At 33.3% G+C, this 21230-nt stretch overlaps 1 protein-coding gene and 1 pseudogene across 12 annotated transcripts in view; one reads left to right on the top strand and one right to left on the bottom strand.

Moving 5' to 3' along the window:
• The window catches only part of STXBP5L (syntaxin binding protein 5L), a 339029-nt gene that overhangs the window by 245383 nt on the left and 72416 nt on the right, over positions 1 to 21230 (bottom strand). For 11 of the 12 annotated variants that reach the window (XM_043473078.1, XM_043473085.1, XM_043473077.1 and 8 more), the window contains exons 4-5: positions 20876 to 20957; positions 17295 to 17395 (exon numbers count right to left, since the gene is read on the bottom strand). In XM_043473078.1, the coding sequence (XP_043329013.1) occupies positions 17295 to 17395; positions 20876 to 20957 (183 nt within the window). Of the gene's footprint in view, positions 1 to 17286; positions 17396 to 20875; positions 20958 to 21230 lie in introns of those variants that run through there. The other variant, XM_043473089.1, reaches the window with a different exon arrangement.
• LOC122444607 lies at positions 14513 to 14906 on the top strand (annotated as a pseudogene).

Raw genomic sequence — 21230 nt, 5'->3', positions numbered from 1 at the left:
GAGATGGGAATGGCAACCCATTCCAGTACTTTTGCCTGGAATTCCATGGACAGAGGATTCCATGGACAGAGGAGCCTGGCAGGCTACAGTCCGTGGGGTCACAGAGCCACACATGACTGAGCGACCAACACACACACAAGGTAATAAAGGTAATATCTCATTGTGATTTTGGTTTGCATTTCTCTGATATTAGTAACGATGAACATCTTTTCATGTAACTGTTTGCCATTTGCATCTCTTCTTTGGAAAAACAAGTATTTCATGTTCTTTCCCCATTTTTAATTGGATTGTCTTGCTATTGAGTTGTACACATTCCTCATACATTTTGAATATTAGTCCCTTTTCAGGTATATGGTTTGTGGATATTTTCTCCCATTCCCTCTGTTGTCTTTTCAATTTATTGTTTCATTTGCTATGCAGAAGCTCTTTAATAAAGCCCAATTGCTTATTCTACATTGTCAAGAATATTTTTCCCTATGTTTTATACTAGTAGTTATACAGGTTATGGTCTTGCATTTAAATATTTGATCCATTTCAAGTTAATTTTTGTGAATGGTGTAAGACAGGGGTCCAATTTCATTCTCTTGCATGTTGACATTAGTCTTCCCAACACCATGTATTGTATCCTTTCCCCACTGAGTATTCTTGGAGACACTGTTAAAAATTACTTGACCAAAAATGTTGAGGTTTATGTCTGAGCTCTCTATTCTGTTAAACTTATTTATATGCTTGTTTTTAGGCCAGTACCACATTGTTTTGATTACTACAGCTCTGAAATAATGCTTGAAATCAGGTATGGTGATCCCTTCTGCTTTATTCTTCTTTCTCAGTATCATGTTGGCTATTCAGGGCCTCTAATGGTCCAAACAAATTTGATATTTTTAAAATATTTTGGTAGAAAAAAGTCACTGTAATTTTGACTGAAATTATACTGACTCTGTAGACTGCTTTGGGTAGTAAGGTCATTTAAATAATACTAATTCTTCCAAACCAAGAACACAGGATATCTTTCCATTTATTTGTGCCTTCTTCACCATCAATCAATGTTTTGTAGTTTTTGGTGTATAGGTTTTTCACCACCTTGGTTAAATTTATTTCTAAGTGTTATATTGTTTTTGATGTTATTATAAATGGGATTGCTTTCTTAATTTCTTTTTCAGATCACTGTTAATATACAGAAAAATACAAAAGATTTCTGTATGCTGATTTTGTATTCTGCAACTTCATTGAAATCACTCATGAGTTCTAACAAATTTTAGTGGATCCTAAGATTTTCCATGCATAAGATCATGTCATCGGCTAATATAGATAATTCTACTTCTTTCTTTCCAATGTGTATGTCTTTTATTTCTTTTTCTTAATTGCTCTAGCTAGGACTTTCAGAATGATGTTGAATAGAAATGTCAAGAGTGAGTATCCTTGTCTTGCTACCAATCTTATAGGAAGGGATTTTAACTTTCATGATTGAATTTGGCAATACCTATTGGCTTATCATATATGACACTTTTTATGCTGAAGAACATTCCTTATACACCCAATTTCTCATGGAAGAATGTTTTATTTTCTTGAATGCATTTTTTGTAGCTACTGAGATGATTCTATAATTTTTATCTTCCATTCTATTAATATTGTATATTACAGAATTGATTATGTCAAACCATTCTTGAATTTCAAACATAATTTCCCAGTTGATCATGGTGAGTGACCCTTTTAATGTGTTGCTGCATTTAGTTTACTAGTATTACATTGTGAACTTCTGTATCTATATTCAACAAGGATATTGGTCTGTAATCTTTTCTTGTAGTGTCTTTATTAGGTTTTTGTATCAGAGTAATGTCGGCCTCACAAAATGAATTTAGGAGTATTCCCTCTCTTCAATTATTTTTTGGAAGGGTTTGAGTAGGATTGGTGTTAATTAAAATGTTTGGTAGAATTCACTAGTTAAATCATCTGGTCCCAGTCTTTTCTGTGTTGGGAGGTTTTTTGATTACTGATTCACTATCCTTACTCATTATTATTCTGTTTAGATTTTCTACTTCTTCATTATTCAGTCTTGGTAGGTCATATGTTTAGAGGAATATAACCATTTCTTCTAGACCATCCATTTTGTTGGCACATACTTGTTGACAGCAGTCTCATGATCATTTGCATTTCTGTGGTATCAGTTATAAGGTTTTCTCTTTCAATACTGGTTTTAGAAATGTCTTCTCTCTTATCGTACTCTAGCTAAATATTTGTCTATTTTGTTTAATTTATTAAAAGAACCAGCTCTTAGTTTCACTGATCTTTTCTATTGTTTTCCTGGCCTCTACTTCATTTCTTTCTTCTCTTATCTTTGTTATTTCCTTCTTTCTGCTAACTTTTGGCTTCGTTTGTTCTTCTATTTCCAGTTCCTTAAAGTGTAAAGGGAAGTTTTTAAGATTGGCCTCATTTTGTAATGTAGGCATTATCACTACAAACTTCCCTCTTACAATGCTTTTGAAAACTTCCTTAGGTTTTGATATATTGTGTTTCCAATTTCATTTGTTTCAAAATATTGCTTGATTTCTCTATCAACTTCTTTGACCCACTGGCTGTTCAAGATCATGTTGTTTAATCTCCACACATCTGAATTTTCTGGTTTTCCTTCTGTTATTGATTTTTAGTTTCATGCTGTTATGGTCAGAAGAGATACTTGGTATGATTTCCAACTTCTTACATTTGCTAAGATGTGTTTTGTGATCTATCATGTGATTTATTCTAACGCATGTATGTTCCACGTGCACTAAAGAAGATTGTGTATTCTGTTCCTATTGGATGGAATAATATGTCTGTTAGATACATACAGTCTAAAGTGTCTTTCAGGTTCATTATTTGTGCACTGATCTTCTGTCTGGATGATTTATTCCTTGCTAAAAGTTAAGTCCCCTACTACAATTGCATTGCCATCTATTTCTCCACATGTATTAACAACTGCTTAATATACTTATCTGCTCCAATCAGTATATGTATGTTTATAAATATTATATCCTCCTAATGAATCCCTTTATCATTATATAATGAATTATTTATCTTTTGTTACAGTGTTTGACTTAAAGTATATTTTCCAATACAAGTACAGCTACCCTTGTTCTTTTCTGGTTTCCATTTTCTTGAAATATCTTTTCCCATCCCTTCACTTACAACCTGTTAGTGCCTTTAGTGCACTAACAGTTATTTGAAAGTAGATTTACATTAATTGTAAATGTATATTGAAAAACCACTACAAAGTTTTCTGAAGAAGTATAACTGATATGCTGGGAGAAGAGAAAAACTGAAATATAAAAAGTCCAATTAAAACCACATAAGGTACAAAAGGGGGAGAAAAGAAAGCATAAGTGCAATGTATAGAAAACAGTTACAAATATGATAGCTATTAATTGAACTATTTGATAATTACATGTAAATGTCTGTTGACAAATTAAAAGAGATTTTTTAAATAGATAAGAAAAAAAATCAACAATATGTTAGTGAAACAAAAACTCTAAAAGTTCTGATACAGTGATCCACTTCTGGGTGTTTATCCAAAGAAAATGAAAACACTAATTCAAAAAGATATACATACCTCAAGGTTCATAGCTATATTACATACAATAGCCAAGATATGGAAGTAACCTAAGTGTCCAACAACAGATGAGTGAATAAAGGTGTGGGAGATATGCAAAATGGAGTATTAGTCAGGCATATAAAGAATAAAATTTTGTCTTTTATAATAACATGGATGTACCTGGAGAGTATCATACATAGTGAAATAAGTCAGACAGAGAAAGACAAATACTGTATGTTTTCACTTAAATGTGAAAAGAGAAAAATATAACATGCTACCACTAATCAAAAGAAAGTTAAAGAGCTAAAATGGCTATATTAACTTTAGACAAAGCAGACATCAAAATAATAAATATTATCAGGGATAAAGCTGGGCATAAAATAATGATAAAAGGGTCAATTCTCCAAGAAGATGTAACAAATCTTAGTGTATATACACCTAACAACATACATTAAAATACGTGAGAAAAAAACTGATAGAAATGCAGAAACAAAGAGAAGAATTTATTAATATAGTTGGAGACTCCAACATCAGGCAGAAAGTCAGTTAGAAAATTAGTTGAAGGCTCCAACACCCAGGCAAAAAGTCAGAATACAGGTGACCAGAACAACAGTAGCAACCAACTTGATCTAATTGACATTTATATATTACTCCAACTAAAAATAACAAAATATATTGTTTAGGCTCCCATGAAATATTTACTCAGGCAAACACATTCTGAAATAAAACACACACTAGCAAATTATAAACACAGGAATTACATTAAGTGAATTTTCAAAACATGATGGAACTGAACTAGAAATCAAATACAGAAAGATACCTGGGAAATCCCTACCCACTTAGAGATAAATATCTAAATAAAGCATGGTTCATAGAAGTCTCAAGAAAATATCTATATATTTTAACTAAGTTGAAAGCAAAACTAATCAAAATTTACAGGATACGGTAAAAGCAGTGCTAACAGGAAAATTTATAGCACTAAGTGAATGTTTTAGAAGATAAAACAAGCATATAGTTACCAAAGGGGAAAGGTGGAAGGGAGGAATAAATTATAAGTTCAGGATTAACATATATACACTATTATATATGAAACAGATAATCAATAAGAACCTATTGTATTTCACAAGAAACTATATTTAATACTGTGTAATAACCTATATGCATAAAGGATATAAAAAATGGATATATGTATGTATATATATAATTGAACCACTTTTCTGTACACCTAAAATAAATTGTAAATCAACTATAAAATAAAAGCTATAAATGAAATAAATACATAATAATTTAAAATGTAAGTTAAATTTAAAGAAAGAGTTCTAAAACCAATAATCTAACATGATACCTTAGGAAACTAGAGAAAGGAGAACAATTTAAAACTAAAGCAAGACTAATAAAATAAATAGTAAAAATCAGAGCAAAAGTAAAAAAAGAAGATAGAGAGAGAAAATTAACAAAACCAAAAGCATGCTTTTTGAAAAGATTAATAAAATTTACAAGCCTCTAGCCAGCCTAACCAAGAGCAAAAGAGAGAAAACACAATTGCCAATGTTAGAAAAAAGAGGATCATCATGTTAATTCCATGGATATTATAAGGATCATTACAGAATACTATGAAAAATATTCTGTCTACAAGTTTGATAACCTATATGAAATGGTCTAACTACTTTAAAGAACACAAATTACTAAAACTCACACACAAAAAAGTAGATAATCTGAATAAGTATTGGGAGGTTGAGATACTGAATAATATTCTCAAACTGAGAAGGAACTTTAAGACTGAAAAATGAAGGAGGCATCTCTATAAAGTGCAATTACGAAGTTTATAGGGGTGCCTTACACAAAGGCAGGATTGGGAAGACAATTGCAGCTGCACTACAAGGAGGTGAAAGAGGTACAGAGAGATGTAAAAGGGCCAAAGATAAACACAGAATCTGATTACTAAGTGAGACTCATGTCCACACAAATAGGAATCAGGGTTTCTTCCCAATCTAGCAGGGTCTCATGACCATTAAGCATCTTTATCAGCAAAAGGCATTCTTTCAGCTTTTGTAACAGATGAGGGTAAGGTAAAAGTTGATAGGGGACTTATCTGGTTTGGGCATATTTCTTGGGAGTAAGCTAAAGCTCAGTCCCAAAGAAAGAGGTGGGATTAGTACCTGAGGCCTAAGAGGGAGCTGACAAAATGGAATCAGTGTTGTTCAGTCACACAGTAGGGTTACACCTATTAAAGAAACTGAATAAATTAATAATCTTTCAAAAAGAAAAAAGAGGAAGAACGCTCAAGGCCCAGGTGGGTTCATTAGTGAATTCCACTAAACACTTAACTAGTGAATTCCACTAAACACTTAAGGAAACAAAAAACAAAAAACAAACCAGTTATCTGTAGTCTCTTCCAGAAAATAGAAGCATAGGCAACACTTTCTAACTCTCTGAGGCTAAGGTTAGCTAATATAAAAACCAAAGACATTACAAGAAAGGAAAACTACAGACCAATGACTCTCACGAACATACATGGAAAAATCTTCAACAAGATATTAACAAACCAAAATTTTCAAATGTATAAAAATAATTCTACACTATAACTCCATGTTGGCTTAAAACTCAACATTCAGAAAACAAAGATCACGGCATCTGGTCCCGTCATTTCATGGGAAATTGATGGGGAAACAGTGACAGACTTTATTTTGGGGGGCTTCAAAATCACTGCAGATGGTAACTGCAGCCATGAAATTAAAAGACGCTTACTCCTTGGAAGAAAAGTTATGACCAACCTAGATAGCATATTAAAAAGCAGAGACATTACTTTGCCAACAAAGGTCCATCTAGTCAAGGCTATGGTTTTTCCAGTGGTCATGTGTGGATGTGAGAGTTGAACTATAAAGAAAGCTGAGCACTGAAAAATTGATGCTTTTGAACTGTGGTGTTGGACTCTTGAGAGTACCTTGGACTGCAAGAAGATCCAACCAGTCCATCCTAAAGGAAATCAGTCCTGAATATTCATTGGAAGGACTAATGCTGAAGCTGAAACTCCAACACTTTGACCACCTCATGAGAAGAACTGACTCATTGGAAAAGACCCTGATGCTGAGAAAGATTGAAGGTGGGAGGAGAAGGGGACGACAGAGGATGAGATGGTTGGATGGCATCACCGACTCAATGGTCATGAGTTTGAGTACACTCCAGGAATTGGTGATGGACAGGGAGGCCTGACGTGCTGCAGTCCATGGCATCACAAGGAGTGGGACACAAGTGACAGAGACTGAACTGACTGACTGACTGATAACTCCATGTGTTTTATTTTAGGTATGTAAGACTATTTCAATATTTGAAAATCAATTAACGTAATTAATTATATCACCCATCTAAAGAAGAAAAATCATTATCAATCGATGTAGGAAAACACTTGAAAAACTGCAGCCCTCATTCATAACAAAATATAACCAAAACTTTATTCCCTTTCTTGTCCTCTCTGACTTCAATTCTGTGCTAACTGAATACTAATCAACCAGAGTCAAATGACTAAAATTTCTATTGTTGATAACATCATTAATGTACTAAAACAGCTACCACAGATATCATCATTAATGTACAAATTCATTTTGTTTCTCCAGGGCAAGATGAACTAACAGAACCCTGAGCCATAGACTACCTGCCTGAGAATCATAAACCAGAGACATCCTGACTCCCGAAACTAGAGGAAAACATAGGAAGAACATTTTTTGACATAAATCACAGCAATAACTTTTTCAATCCATCTCCTAGAGTAATGGAAATAAACACAAAAATAAAAAATGGGATCTAATTAAACTCAAAAGGTTTTGCACAGCAAAGGAAACCATAAACAAAAAGAGGAGTCACAGGATGAGAGAAAATATTTGCAAATTAAATGACTGACAAGGAGTTAATCTCCAAAATCTACAAACAGCTCCAGCAAACAACCCAGTCAAAAAATAGGCAGAAGACCTAAACAGATATTTCTCCAAAGAAGACATACAGATGGCCAAGAAGCACATGAAAAGATGATCAACACTACTAATTATCAGAGAAATACAAATCAAAACCATAATGAGATATCACAACACACTAGTCAGAATGGCCATCATCAAAAAGTCTACAAACAATTTTTCATAGAACTAGAACAAATAATTTTACAATTTGTATGGAAATACAAAAAGCCTCAAATAGCCAAAGCAATCATGAGAAAGAAGGATGGAACTGGAAGAATCAACCTGTCTGGCTTCAGGCTATACTACAAAACTACAGTCATCAAGACAGTATGGTACTGACACAAAGACAGAAATATAGATCAATGGAACAGAATAGAAAGCTGAGAGATAAATCCATGCACCTATGGACACCTTATCTTTGACAAAGGAGGCAAGAGTATCCAATGGAGAAAAGACACTCTCTTTAACAAGTGGTGCTGGGAAAACTGGTCAACCACTTGTAAAAGAATGAAACTAGAACACTTTCTAACACCATACACAAAAATAAACTCAAAATGGATTGAAAAATCTAAATATAAGACCAGAAACTATAAAACTCCTAGAGGAAAACATAGGGAAAACACTCCGACATAAATCACAGCAGGATCCTCTATGACCCACCTCCCAGAATATTGGAAATAAAAGCAAAAATAAACAATGGGACTTAATTAAACTTAAAAGCTTTTGCACAGCAAAGGAAACTATAAGCAAGGTGAAAAGACAGCCTTCAGAATGGGAGAAAATAATAGCAAATGAAGCAACTGACAAAGAATTAATCTCAAAAATATACAAGCAACTCCTGCAGCTCAATTCCAGAAAAATAAATGACCCAATTAAAAAATGGGCCAAAGAACTAAACAGACATCTCTCCAAAGAAGACATACAGATGGCTAACAAACACATGAAAAGATGCTCACCATCACTCATTATCAGAGAAATGCAAACCAAAACCACAATGAGGTACCATTTCATGCCAGTCAGAATGGCTGCTATCCAAAAGTCTACAAGCAATAAATGCTGGAGAGGGTGTGGAGAAAAGGGAACCCTCTTACACTGTTGGTGGGAATGCAAACTAGTACAGCCACTATGGAAAACAGTGTGGAGATTCCTTAAAAAACTGGAAATAAAATATGCCATTTTAAATCTTACCTCAGAGAAAGCCCAGGTTCAGATGCTTTATTGGTGAATTTTTTTTTCCAAATCTTAAAGAAGAAATAACACCAAGCTTTCACAAGTATTGATAGAATATAGAAAAGAGGAAACATTTCCCCATTCATTCTATAAGATGAAAATAACTATGATATGAGAACCTAGCAGAGAAAGGAAATTTCTATGCTAAGCTCTTGTTAACATAGTATTAAACTCTTAAACAACTTATTAACAAAACATTAGCAAATGGAGCACATATAATAATGCTAATATATCACAAAAGTTATATTTATTCTGGGAATACAAGCCATTTAATATGCAAAAAATCAAGTGATGTCATTTACCACATTAACAGATTTTTAAAAAGAAAAAATAACATGATCACAATAGATGCATAAGAACATGATAAAATTCAGCATTCACTCATTATTTTAAAAAACGTATCCTTATAAAAATTAGGAGCAAAAGAAACTTCTTGATAACAAAGAGTATCTATTTAAAAACCTACAGCAAATATATACTAAATAATGAAATAATAAACATTGTCCTTGAATTTCTTATTCAATATTGTACTGGAAGCCGATGATGAACAGATTCCAATGCTGTCCCCATGATCACCACTTCCTGATATCCTTGCCTTTGCATAAATCCACTTCCCCTTCAGTGTGTACAGGACCTGTGATTTGCTTTTAATCAGCTGAATATGGCAAGAGTCATGAGATATCACTTTCATGACTAAATTACATGTGACTGTAACATTCATCTTATCAGAAGACTCTCTTTGTTACTGGCTCTGAAGAAGGAAGCTGCTACGTTGTCAGCTGGCTTATGGAGAAAGACATATGGCAAGCAACTGACAGTGGTTTCTGGTCAACAGCCAGCGAAAGCTAAGGCCTTCAATCCACCAACTTCCTAGGGAACAGAATGCTGCCAATAACCAAATAAGTTTGGTTTAGATCATTTCCCAATCAAAGCTCAGATGAGGCCACAGCCCTGAAAGTCATGTTAACTGTAGTTTTGTGAGATCCTGATACAGAAACTCATCTAGGCCACGCCTAGTTTCCAGACACAGAAACTCTGAGATAAGAAAGGCATGCTGCTTTAAGCCACTGAGTTTGTGATAATATTGTCACATAGCAGTAAATAACTATTACAAGGTCTTAACTCCAGTATAATAATAAAAATAAATATAAATACATATAAAACTATAAAGAAGAAAATAAAACTGTTATTATTTGAAGATGACTGTGTACCTAGGAAAGTCTACAGGAAGCTATTAGAATTATTAATTTAATTTAAGCAAAGGCACTAGATAGAAGGTCAACATATAAAATAAATTACATTTCCAGGGACTTCCAGTTCAAGATGGCAGAGTAGAAGGACATGTGCTCATATCCTCCTGCAAGAACACCAAAATCACAACCAGCTCTTGAACAACCATTGACAGGAAAATGTTGGAACCCACCAAAAAAGATATCCCATGTCCAAAAACAAAGAAGCCACAGAAAGACGGTAGGAGGTGCACAATCAGGATAAAATAAAATCTCATACCTGCCAGGTGGGTAACCCACAAATTGGAGAACAGTAATACCCAAGAATCTCTCCCACTGTTGTGAAGGTTCTGAACCCCACATCAGGCTTCCCAGCCTGGGCATCCAACAAAGGGACTGTGAATCCCCAGGGAATCCGACCTTGAAGGCCAGCAGGATTTGCTTATAGGACTTGCAAAGGACTGAGGGAAACAGAAACTCCAATCTTAGAAGGCACAAATCTTGCATGCACCAAGACCCAGAGGAAAGGAGCAGTGACCCCACAGGAGACTGAACCAAAACTATCTGCTAATGTTGGATGGTCTCCTGTGGAGGTGTGGGTCAGCAGGGGCTTACCACAGGGACAGGGGCAGCACTCTGGGAAGGTCCCCCTTAGAGTAAACCCTCTTGGAGGTCGCCATTAACCTGACCATAGACAGAGGGCTGTGTTGCCTCAGGCCAAACAACTAACAGGCAGGGAGCACAACAATTATCAGCAGATAATTGGATAAAGCTTTACTGAGCAAGGCCCTGCCCACCAGAGCGAAGAAGGGAAGTGAAGTCGCTCAGTCGTGTCCGACTCTTTGTGACCGCATGGACTGTAGCCTAGCAGGATCCTCAGTCCATGGGATTTTCCAGGCAAGAATACTGGAGTGGATTGCCATTAGCAAGACCCAGTTTTTCCCACCACCAGTCCCTCCCATGAGGAAGCTTACAAAAGCCTCTTAGCCTCCTCCATCAGAGGGCAGACAGAAGAAGCAAGAAATACCACAGTCCCACAGTGGCTAGAACAAAAAGCACATTACAAAAAGTAAATCAGGGTGAAAAAGCAGAAAGTTATGTCCCAGATGAAGGAACAAGATAAAACCCCAGAAAAACAACTAAATGAAGTGGAGATAGGCAACCTTCCAGGAAAAGAATTCAGAATAACGATAGTGAAGATGATCCAAGATCTAGGAAAAATAATGGAGATCCAATAAGTGTTTACCAAAGACAGAAAAGAACTAAAGAACAAACAGAGATGAGTAATACACTAGAAGGAATCAATAGCAGAATAATTGCAGCAGAAGATCAGATAAATGACCCTGAGGACAAAATGGTGGAAATCACTGCCACAGAACAGAATATAGAAAAAGGAACAAATTATATTTCTATATTCTAACAAAAATAATACAGAAAATGACATATATAATTTAATCATCATCATGTACAACTTACATTAGATATACTATCATTTTATCATTATGTACAATTTTCAATAGTATTTAAAACTATCAAATACTTATGACTAAACACAACAAAAATGTAGAAGATCTCTAAAGAGAAGACTATAAATGTTATTTAGAGAAATCAAAGAATATCTAAGTAAGTGGTGGGATATAATAAATACCATGTTCAATTCCCTGTCTGTGATTCTTCCAATGAATCAATGTCATCATTGTCAACGACAATCAAACAATACTGCCATTCTACATCATCAAGGCAATGTCAATTCTCCCCAAACTGACCTACAGCTTCAAGATGTTTCTAATCAAAATCTCAGGAAATGTGTTTGTGGAATATGACAAGCAATTTCTAAAAGTTAAATGGAAATACAAAAATACAACCAGGATATATTGAAGTATTATGGTTAACCAAATCAAAGAATACCCATAACAATGAAAATAATAAACTACAGCTACATGCAATGTGAGTGAAACTTCCAAATATAATGTTGAGCAAAAGATGCCAAATATAAACAATTGTATATGTATAATTTCATTTCTATAAATGTCAAAAACAATAGCTTTTGAAATCAAAATAGTGTTTGTTACATTTGAGGGTTAGGTAATAATTATTTAACACAGAGGGATTTCTGTGGTTTTAGTAATTTTCTCTTTCTTGAACTGTGTGTTACTTTTGAGGCATACAATTAATATTTACACAGTCTTGACGGTTTGGTAATATTTGCATACATACACAAGAAAAGAATAAGGAAACATTTTATGTGTTGATAAGGAATGGTCTTGAGAATATATAGAGAGAAAACAAGGTACAAAACCGTTTGCATGTTACAACCTGTATAACAGAAATGTGTGATACTTTCATATTTGTCTATAAATACAAAAAATAGAAAATTACATTACATATACATTTGCTTATATGTAAGAAGAAAGATCCTTCACTGTACATATGTTTTTTATCTTTGAATGTCTAACCAGGCAAATATGTTAATAACTTAAGAAAAATTTTAAAGAGAAATAGTCCATATTATCTCTATAAAGCAATATAGTTTTTAAAATTTGGGTTATAAATAGTTCCTAAAGCCAACACTGATGGGTCAAGTTTGCTAGAGATTTCATAAATAAGGTTCTTAACAAAATACTTCTTCCTGGAAATTTAACTAATATTACTTAGAAATGTTTTGATGATATTAATTATCAGAATACCACAAATAGAAAAAGAATAAACTGATATAATAAGTACAAATACTTTATGATCTGCATATCATAGTCTCACTGTTGAAATTTACTTGAAAACCATATAAAATAATTCTAGGCTTTCCCCAATGTTACACAATTTATGATCAGTGATAGTAATGACTGCTAATATGCCTTAAAAGGTGAATGCTTAATTTTACTCATTTTTCAGATCATACATCACAGAAATAAAAAGTTTTTCTTCCATATTTAGGTGTATAAAGTCAGATATGAGAGGACCCAAGGGTCATCAACAATTTAAGCCTGGTTGCCACCTTCAAAGATTATAAAACCAAAGATTGAAGGTGCTCTATTTAAAAAAAAAAAAGAAACACTAAAATTTACAAACTATGTAAACTAAATATGTATATATGTATATTACATAAGCATAAGGATATGAAAGAATGTTGCCCAACATTCCAGTCATACAAGGATTAAGCTGCAACAACTCACTGCAAGTACACCCAGAGGGTAGTTCAGGAGAGAGAAAAACAGGATGGAGCATTCTGTTTTGGATATATGGCCCAAAGACAGTTAAGATTCATATCTAAGAAAGAATTTCAACAGTCCCAGATTCTTACATTTTCCCATACATAGAGAAGCACTTACATCATTAACTTAAGATGTCTTCTCTTTTTGATTAGCAATAATCTTTTATGCCTGACTCTATGTTTCTTCCAGTGAAAAAAATTAATATAAATACTGGTTCCTCAGTACCTTTTTTGCAACAGTTCCTCAAAGCTATCTGAGAGGCTATCTTCCAGGCCATATAGTTCCCAGTAAGACCCTCAATAAAACTTCACTCACAACTCTCACACTGTATATCTGTCTTTCAGCTGACAGGTATATAGAAATTTATATAGTTAAATGGCCTATTTAGGAGGACTTAGTGTTCCCAAAAATGCTTGTTTAAATTCTCCTTTGTTGACTTAAGCCTTGCCTTCACCATACATTTAAGGATTTTTATTCTCTCCACAATAAATAGTGATATTAATGATTATTCTCAATGTTAACATAATTTATCTCTCAAGATGATAAATATCATGTTTTTGTAAGCATTAAAATAGGCAACCCCAGATAGTTACATGTAAAAGAATGAAATTACACTTCTTAACACTATACACAAAGACAAACTCAAAATGGATTAAACATCTAAATTCAAGGCCAGACACTATAAAGGTCTTAGAGGAAAACACAGGCAGAACACCTTCAACATAAATTGCAGCAAGACCTTTTTTGAACCACTGTCTAGAGTAATGAAAATAAAAACAAACAAATGGGACCTAATTAAACTTAAAAGCTTTTGCATGGCAAAAGAAGCCATAAACAAAACAAAAAGACAGCCCTCAAATGGGAGAAAATATTTGCCAATGAAGCAACCAACAAGGGATTAATCTCCAAAATATATAAACAGCTCATGTAGCTCAATATAAAAAAATAATAACCCAATGAAAAATTGCACAGATCTAAATAGACATTTCTCCAAAGAAGACATAGAGATGGCCAACAAATACATAAAAAGATGCTCAACATTACTAATTATTAAGATTAGAGAAAAGCAAATCAAAACTACATGAGCTATCATCTCACAGTGATCAAAATGGCCATCACCAAAAAGTCACAAATAATAAATGCTGAGAGAATGTGGAGAAAAGGGAACTGTTGGTGGGAATGTAAATCAGTACAGCCACTACAGAGAACAGTACGGATGGTCCTCAAAAATCTACAAACAAAACTGCCATATGACCCAGCTATCCCACTTCTGAGCATACAACCCAGAGAAAACCATAATTCAAAAAGATACATGCACTTTTCTTTGTGCTGGTATCACTCTCGCAACCATGGTGAACGTTCCAAAAACCCGCCGGACTTTCTGTAAGAAGTGTGGGAAGCACCAGCCCCACAAAGTGACACAGTACAAGAAGGCAGGGATTCTTTATATGCCCAGGGAAAGCGGCGTTATGACAGGAAGCAGAGTGGCTATGGTGGGCAGACTAAGCCGATTTTCCGGAAAAAGGCTAAAACTACAAAGAAGATTGTACTGAGGCTTGAATGCGTTGAGCCCAACTGTAGATCGAAGAGAATGCTGGCTATTAAGAGATGCAAGCATTTTGAGTTGGGAGGCGATAAGAAGAGAAAGGGCCAAGTGATCCAATTTTGAGCTTCATATTTTGTTTTATTATGAAGACAATAAAAGTTTGAGATCATTTACTTCCTTTAGTTCCAGTTGGTTTTTTTGGAAGGGAAATAAAAATGCCATCAATAAAATCCTCTTTGTGAAAAAAAAAAAAAAAAAAGATACATGCACCCCAATGTTCATTGCAGCACTATTTACAATAGTCAGGAAACAGAAGCAACCTAAAAGTTCATCAATAGAAGACTGGATAAAGAAAATGTGGTACACATAGACACTGGACTGTTACTTAGCCATGAAATGGAACTAAATAGTGCCATTTGCAGAGACGTGGATAGATCTGGAGATTGTCATACAGAGTGAAGAAAATCAGAAGAAGAAAAACAAATATCACACAAAATCACTTACATGTGGAATCTAGAAAAATGGTATAGATAAACTCATTTGCAAAGCAGAAATAGAGAGACATATGTAGAGAACCAACTTAGGGATACCAAGGGGAAGGGGTGTTGCGATGAATTGGGCGTTTGGGATTGACATATACACACTACTATGTATAAAATAGATAACTAATGAGAACCTACTGTTTAGCAAAGGGAACTCTACTCAGTGCTTTGTGGTGACCTAAATGGGAAGGAAATCTAAAAAAGAAGGGATATATGTATACATATAACAGATTCACTTTGATGTACAGCAGAAACTAACACAACATTGGTAAAGCAACTATATTCCAACAAAAGTTAATTAAAAATATAGGTAATCCCTACAAAGTTCCCAGTGTTTAAATTTGTCCAAAATCTGTCAGCTTGCTTTTATATTGCTACCAGTTAAATACACCTCAATTGAGTTAATAAAATTATAATCAGAAAACATCACTAATCATTTCTTCTCCCCAAAATGGCTTTAAAAGGAACCAGAACATTTCCTTCAACAATCCAATTGTAAGGGGAAAAAAACTTGTTCTGCTTATCTACATAAAACTGTAGGGCCAGATCTACTCAAAATATTGACAAACAAAAAATGCTACAAGCAGAGAAAGAGATAAAATCAATATGGCAATACCTGAGTAGGTACTATTTTTAGTAGTAAAGATACAAGGAAACATATAACAACTCTTGACTGATCTTTCAGTTTTTCATATCATGAAGTTTCTGCTACATTACTTATTTTAAAATTTAAGATAAAATAAACCAAAATTAGATTGAATATGAAGGAAGAAGTTCTACCTAGTTTTAGCAAATAGCTAAAATACAAATTTTCTCCACTCAAAAAAATACTGGATATAATAAAAACTTTCATTGATGCTGAATTCCAAAATACTGTGGATATAATACTCATGAATATTACTCAGAACATTGAAGGTTAAGTAATATGCAAATGAGAAGAAAAAGTTCCCGGTAGAAAAATGAGTGTCTGTATAGATGCCATTCTTTCTTTTCATCAAACCTATAAAAACCTATAAAAACCTTTACTTCATTAAGCTCTGCCTACATGGTGATGACTCCATATGAACTATAACCATTCAACAAAATAAAATAAGTACTTTCTTGAGCTCTCAGCAGTGACTGTCTCTATTATCTACCTACCTCAGTTGTGACTAGTACTTGCAAATTTGTGTAAATTTACCTCTCAGAGATTTCTTTCTCTTTCTTTAATATCAAATTTTCCTGTGCTAGCCCTTCATAATCACTGCAAAAAGCCTGACAGCTTCCCAAATAATAAAAAAAAATCAAGTCATTTGATAGTTAAATAACAGAGATGGTTAATAAAATACAAATTTTACTTCATCTTGAGATGGATTATCAGCTAAGTAGATGTCTGTGATATTCTAGCTCTGGTTGAAACAAACACTAGAAACATTAAAATTTTGTACAGTTACAAATAAAATCTAATAATTCTTCCATATCCGTTCTAATAATTGTTCCATATCTGTTAATTTTTTTCCAATTATTATTTCACTCTAAAGTGGAAGAATTTGAATTCTGATCAATTAATCATCTCTGAAAATGTTAATCTTGAATGTATAATGTTGCTCAACAGTTAGTACCAACAATTTTGGATGTCTAAAATCTGTCTCATATTTTTTAAGGTAAAAAAAAAAAATTTTAAGCAAAAAAGTGAAAGTGTAGGAGGTAACTTCCAAGATCAAAAAGTGTAGAAATACATTCAGTATTTACTTGCTTTTAAATTTTAGGACTGAGTTTTCAGCACCCTGGCCCAAGAACGAGAACGTATCAATTGTCGAAGTTCTGGTTTACAGAGAAGAGAAGAATGCTAGGAGTTCTCCACTAGAAGATGATTGAATCTTTATCAATGAATTTTCTATATAAATAAACTATTATAAAAGCAAGCATAAATATTATTTAGAGCTATTAAAATTATTTTAAAATTTTTTTCAAAAATTAACCTGAATCCTGTTCAGCAAATCTTCTTATACATTAAGAAATTGTGTAACTCTTACATTCTTACCGTTCTCTGTTAAATTTGAGAGAATGAAGAATAGCTGGCTTTTTTTGTCTAAGGTTCCACAAATGAAGTGTATCATCTGAACTTGCACTGACCAAAGCACCCTGGAACAAAATGAAGACAAAATGAGTGATTTACTTAATTTATGTTTTTTGTGAAGCAAAACCTAAACTAATGTACTGAATTTTTCAGTGCTCTTTATTTGTATTTATATAATGTAGAAATACAAGAAAGTACAATGAACATATTTCAGTCAGGAAGCCTAAGAATGCTAAGAGTAGAAGAAGGAGGTAAACTACCACATATGGATTGGTGAGAATGATTAGCTCAAGGAATATGCATTTATCAATAGAGGGATTATTATTATTATAAGCATCATTGTAACTATTAAAGATTTCTTATATTTCCTTTGTGAAAAACTATTCTTTTTTGTTTCTACTATTTATATATATATATATCATGTAGCTCTACAGAGAAGCAAATATCCAATTTAGTTTTAAAACTGCAATCTAATCACATAAAAATTCACCATTTCTAAAAATTTTCTATACAGTTGAGATGTACATATTCTTCCTAAAAAGTTTATACTTGATATAATTTAATTTGTCTTCACAGTTCAAGAAGATTCATCTGTGACAAAAGAAAACATTTGTAGTAAAAGTAAACATTTTTCCAACAAGAATTCAGTATAACTACAAAAATAATAAGAGCCTTTTTATACAAAGCCTCCAAATACAAATGAATCCTACTTCAAATATTTAAAATAGGATGGGGTCTACCTATTAGTATGGCAGACACAACATGGGCAGAAAACTAGCTGCCATGTATGACTTCTTATACATGTATTTAAACTACTTACTTCAGAGTTAACTAAGATCATCTTAAAACTATGTCAGAACTTTTCCCATTATGAATTTCCCAGCAAAAAATGTCAGTGCTTGCCCTATGTCAGAGCCTGAAGCTACTCTAGAGTACTGAGTGTGTTCTGTAAAACTGATCTTGCACAATCATGGCAGTCCTGAGATATCTAAAATTCTTCTTATATTTTTCAAAGTACTCTGTTACACGTAAGCTTTCATAGTTTATTAACTCAACCACAGATATCAAAATGATTAGCCCATGTAAATGCTAGAAACAGCTATACCGAAATTCCTAGAATTTATTTCTTCTTTAGGAATTAATGAATATAGGAATCTAAATGACACTTCCGTAACAATTCCTAAGACAAACAGATGCTCATGTATCGTGATGGTTCTCTTGACACTATTCAATATGTAACTATGATTTTAGTCTCAGAGAAAAATAGCTTTTAAAACAACAATCATAACAGAGTATAACCATTAAAATGTTTTAAAATGTAATTTGCATATTTGTACATAAATATGTAAATTACACATATTCAAAAAGGTATACATTGATATATATATTTTAACATGATCTCACAGGTAATTACACTCCATGCAATAAAATGAATCCTATACATGCCTTGAGGATTTTTGTATTTGTATGCTTGCTTTATTTGTAAGCTGTTCTCAAATACTTTACATATTCAAACTAGAAAATTATTAGGATTTCTTAGAAGTACTTGATGAGCTACAATTTTTCTGAATTATAGAGCAGTGACTTCATTTCTCAAGAAGGCAGAAACTCATTTGGGACAGGGTGACGATAGACCATGATACACAAAATGAATAAAACATAATATCATTTCATGATACATGAAATTAATAAAATGTAGTTCGTGCTATACGAAACACATATACTATGCCAAAGGCAATGAAAGTAAAATAAACCAGCAAATGTTTAATAATATCTTAGTGTAATAGATGAATATATAATATAGGAAGGAAGTCAGTACTAATAATGCTATGATAAAACTAGGAGATAACAGCATTTAAGGGAAGTAAACAGAACATTTGAACGTAACAGTGCCAGCAGAGACATAACACCCATCAGCAGGGTGTCTAGGACTCATTTACAAAAACAAATCTATAAGAAGCACTGCTAATGAAGACCTGTGAAGATTAAAAATTGAATAAAAACACGTGTCATGAGGTCAGAGGCTGGGAAGTTTGGGAAAAGGTACAGAAATTGAATTTAAAGGCAGATCAAGGTGAGTAGTTGAGGATAGACAACATAAACACTGGCAGGCTTGTCAGTTTTGAAGGCATGTCTTTATTTATTCTTAGTTATGTAACAGCACAGAGGCAAATTTAAGGCCTTGAAGACAATTCTCAGAGGACAGGACACAGAGAAAATCACCTGGAAACAATTTACGATTACCAGTAAACATCTATACAGAAGGCCTGAAAGACTGAGATCTTTAACTAGGAGCTGCAAAGTTGTTGCTGTTCAGTCACTCAGTCGTGTCTGACCCTTTGCGACCCCATGGACCGCTGCGCACCAGGCTTCCCTGTCCTTCACCATCTCCCAGAGTTTGCTCTGGGAGCTACAGTGTAACACTGAGATTTCAAAAAGGCTGTCATTCTAGATACTAATGACTAGCTATTACAATAAAATATTTAAAAAAATCTTTTCCCTGCTCTTCTTTATTTCCCTCTCTCATTTTGGTGCCCCATAGTAAATATGCCTACCACATGAAATATGCAAGGTCTGTCAATAAGAAGAATCTCAGAGCCTTCTGAAAAAGATTTTTGAGTCAAGAAAAGTAAAATGTGGACATGTCTCAGTATCATAAATTTTTCATATCTCAGGTATCACTGATACAAAGTTATATGAAATATTTTACCCATGTTTATGAGTAAAAATTCTTAGAAATTTATATATATATATAAATATATATGCAAATACATAGAGCTATCAAATAAAAGATCATCATTCATGCCATAAGAAAATGACCAATGATACCTCATGTTTTTCTCTCAACATACTGACTAATTTGCTAAGTGCTCAAATTTGGTATGGCATAAACTCTTAAAACATTTTTGTATTTACTGACTCACATAACATAAAAGAGTTCTAGAATACTAAAGGATCCATTGTAAAAATATGAGTCAAGAAGGCCTTAAGCAGCCTTCAACTACACTTTCTGAGCTTTACAAACTTTGTCTTTAGGGAGTTCCTCATCACCATAGGTCTATAAAAATAGGAATAGGGTAGGCAGCCAATTGTCAAAATAGCTATGCACTCATATACCAACAAATGATTATAAAGATACAAACAAAGACATTCAAATTATAAAACTGAAAAGATTATTTAATGGAAGATAAAGACAAAACATGAAAATTAACACTAGATGATTAAACAAATTGGTGAAAGGAGAGTGCAGAGTGAAAGTTTAATGGTCAGTACAGCAATCAAAGGATTTTAGTAATTTTTTAAAAACCACTTGAACAATTAATCTATAAATTATGCTACATAATCACAATAACAGGATCTTCTGGTAATACATATTTTTTCCTTTAAAATTTAATAAATTAACAAATACAGGAGTGCAGTCTTTAACGAAAAATGTCACCATGAATAATATTTCATATTTATATATCTTTAAGCATGTAGAAAAATATTATTAAAACAATTACACAATGTGTGTGTGAGATATAAATATTCAAGAAGATCCTTACCTCATTGATCAAGAATTGGAGTTGCAGGACAGCCGCACCACTTTCATGTTGACAATAACAATCAACACCAGGTCTTCCAAGTCTAAAATAATAAAAGTCAAGGATTCTAACATTTTAATTAGCATCAATATTAATGTGCAAAGAAAAAAACTAACCTACTTAGCAACCAACATTTGGCTTATTATTTACCTTTATTTTTGTAAATAAAGGGTTGAAAAATCATGGCCTTAGTTAATGAAAATTATATTATACAGCATTGTTTGCCAGGAAAATGACTGAATAAGATGTCCCTCACACATCAACCCCCCTCAACAACAATAATTTTGCATCTGCATGCACAGACCAAAGTGCATTC

Source organism: Cervus canadensis, chromosome 7 (assembly GCF_019320065.1).
Source record: "Cervus canadensis isolate Bull #8, Minnesota chromosome 7, ASM1932006v1, whole genome shotgun sequence".
NCBI classification, from domain to species: domain Eukaryota; kingdom Metazoa; phylum Chordata; class Mammalia; order Artiodactyla; family Cervidae; genus Cervus; species Cervus canadensis.
Note: the sequence above shows the minus strand (reverse complement) of the source record. Positions and strands in the feature narration are given on the sequence as shown.